This window comes from Propithecus coquereli, unplaced genomic scaffold (genome assembly GCF_000956105.1).
Source record: "Propithecus coquereli isolate 6110/MARCELLA unplaced genomic scaffold, Pcoq_1.0 Scaffold74, whole genome shotgun sequence".
Lineage (NCBI taxonomy): Eukaryota > Metazoa > Chordata > Mammalia > Primates > Indriidae > Propithecus > Propithecus coquereli.
Window position 1 is genome coordinate 5,449,920 of NW_012153507.1, and position 2,733 is coordinate 5,452,652.

General features: G+C 35.9%; 1 protein-coding gene across 1 annotated transcript in view; it reads right to left on the bottom strand.

The window, feature by feature from the left end:
* Positions 1 to 2,733, bottom strand: part of ASCC3 (activating signal cointegrator 1 complex subunit 3) — a 283,174-nt gene that overhangs the window by 254,629 nt on the left and 25,812 nt on the right. The window contains exon 4 of the mRNA XM_012661845.1: positions 2,200 to 2,364. Within this exon, the coding sequence (XP_012517299.1) occupies positions 2,200 to 2,364 (165 nt within the window). The remainder of the gene's footprint in view (positions 1 to 2,199; positions 2,365 to 2,733) is intronic.

Sequence of the window (2,733 nt, forward strand, 5' to 3'; positions counted from 1 at the left end):
GGGGTCTCACTCTTGCTCAGGCTGGTCTCGAACTCCTGAGCTCAAACAATCCGCCCGCCTTGGCCTCCCAGAGAGCTAGGATAACAGGCATGAGCCACAGCACCCGGCCAAATGTTTTTAAACTTATAACGGCTTAAAAATACTATACGTGATATACAATGTTATATATATGTGTCTGTATACATACATAAAGAAAAGATTTGCAGCAAGATTGCCATCTATGGTGCTACACCTATAGGACTGATTGCTTTTTCAGTGAAGAATCCTAACAAATATACTAATGATATTTACTTGGCCTCTAATGTTCCAATATTCCAGAAAGTTCTTATTTGTAGATTAATTTTAGCTGGATGGACATGGTCTCTCTAGGTGGTTCATTGAAAGTAAATATGGAATGTGTGGATTCATGCAGTATGGCTCCCTGAACAACGTCACTAAAGCTAAGTATCAGGGTACAAAATCAAAGCACTTTATTATCAAAATAGCTCTCTTTTGTGTAAATGATGCCCTACATGTTTTTTTTGAGATATCATATATAAAATCTGGGCCAGGGCACATCAATTGTAGCAAGAAAGGACCTGGAGAGTAGATTCAGCAGTTTCAGACTTCTCCATGCTTTATCATGCACTCTTGAAATTACACTTAAATTGGATATTAGCTAAAATCTCTGATTTCTGTGAAGCTACTTTGAATATTTCAACCCTTTGTGTTTTGTGTATGTGTATGTATACAAACATTTTTAATTTATGTGGTAAAAAGTGAACATGTCTCAAAGGCTCCTCCCATTCCATTTCTGCTGCAAGAAACCATTTTTTCAGCTTGCTACATACTCTTTCATGCATATGCACCATACTCTTGGCCAGCTTCAAATCTAAATGTAAGCAAGAGCTTTGTTTTGTTTACCACTATATCCAAGTTATTGGAGAGGGGAAGGTTTGAGGGAAGTTTTCTGGTAAAGATAAAAGGGACTTTGCAATTCTTTTAAGCTGAAGTGACAGTGCCTACTGAGAGAGAGAAGGCAAAGACATAGAAGAAAGAAAGGGGGTAACTTAATGGAGTGAAAGGACCTGGGTTCAAGGCAAAGGGAGAGGGGACTTCTGAGAAAAGGACAAGGAGTATAATAAAAGGTAATGTTTGTGGTGGGAAGAAGGGGTTGTTTATTTTCTGGGTAGGGAGAGGAAGGAAAGGGATGGAAATTGAGGGAGTTCAAGCATGAAGGACTCTACTTCCATTCAGTAAAAAGTACTGCTGTATAAGAATGAGGCAGGGCAGGATGAGGAAGAGTGACAGAGGAGACTGGTGAAGCTCAGAAAGGGTCATATTAAGGAAACAGAAGAAAAGCTGCTTAGAAGTTACAGGGTAATCCCAAGGAGCCAGGTGAATTTAGAGGCTATGAATGCACAATCTACACCACAGTCTATGAATGTATACTGATGCTAGTCTACATCACTGTGTAATCTTCTCCACTAATGATCAGCAGTCTGGCTAGAGATGCAGACACGATTCAACTAATTCACTATTGTAATTTTGTCAGGTACTCATGGGATAAGTAAGTTAAGGTTATTGACAAGAGAATTATTTGTCATGGAGTCTTGGCTATTTCAGAAAGAAAATAAAGGCAGGAGAATATGAATAAACAACAGTAACAAATGTGGAGTCAAGGACTTAGAGTTCTTCCTTAGGTTGAAAAGCAAGTGTTCATCTTTTTTCTATATATGCACAATCTCCCCCAAAATATCATTTAAATATTCATGAGTATTCTAAGTTATCTTTTCACATAATGAAAATGGCCTTAGATGGAAATATCATAAGAATCCTGGCACTAGGAATTTACCAGTTCTAGTTTGGACTGTTTATGAATAACCAACAAGGTCTAAAACTAGAGACAATATGTACATGCCCCCCTTTAAATATAGTAATTAAAATGTCAGTATTAGACTTAGCTTTGCAACACAGGTTTAGAAGGAAAGTTTTCCTTTATTCAGGTTAATTTAAAGAAATGTCAATAAAAGTAAGATTTGGAAGAAAGAAAGATAGAGGACTTTTAATGTGAAAATGAAATAGCTTAAGTTTTCTCCACACTAAAATTATCTTTATTCCCATGAACGATGCAGATTAACATTTCATTTGAATGCTACATTTTAAGTTTAAAAACCTGCTCATCCCTCCAAAATAAGCTTATAAATAACTTCCTCTTACCTGCCGTAAAGTACGTGCAACTATGCTTTCTAATACTGGTCCTCTATCTTCATGCAGCAAATGAACTTCATCAAGAATAAGGAGTTTTACAATTTGGGAAAGAGCTACATCCCCAACACTCTTTCTTGTCACTACATCCCATTTTTCTGGTGTGGTCACAAGCATCTGTAAGATAAGAAAAGACCATCAAACTAAAAAGGGAAAAAAAATCACATACATTATTAAGTTTCAACTGTGTCATTCAAAAAGAAATAATTCTGGTCATCTCTATACAAAGCAAATGAAAGTGTTTAAAATATCCTCGTACAAAATCTAATTCACTATAGACAACATGCATTTTGAGAGGACAATTCTTTAAGCTGTGATACCAAGCGATTATTTAAAACTCACTGACGGTAGTTTGTCAGTGAATTGTAGTGTGAAGTATACAAAATACACAAATTTTTTTAAATGGGATCATACAATGTAAAAAAAACAACACTATCTATTAAAGTAGCATATATTGATAACAATCTTTATTTGAAAAGGGACTAG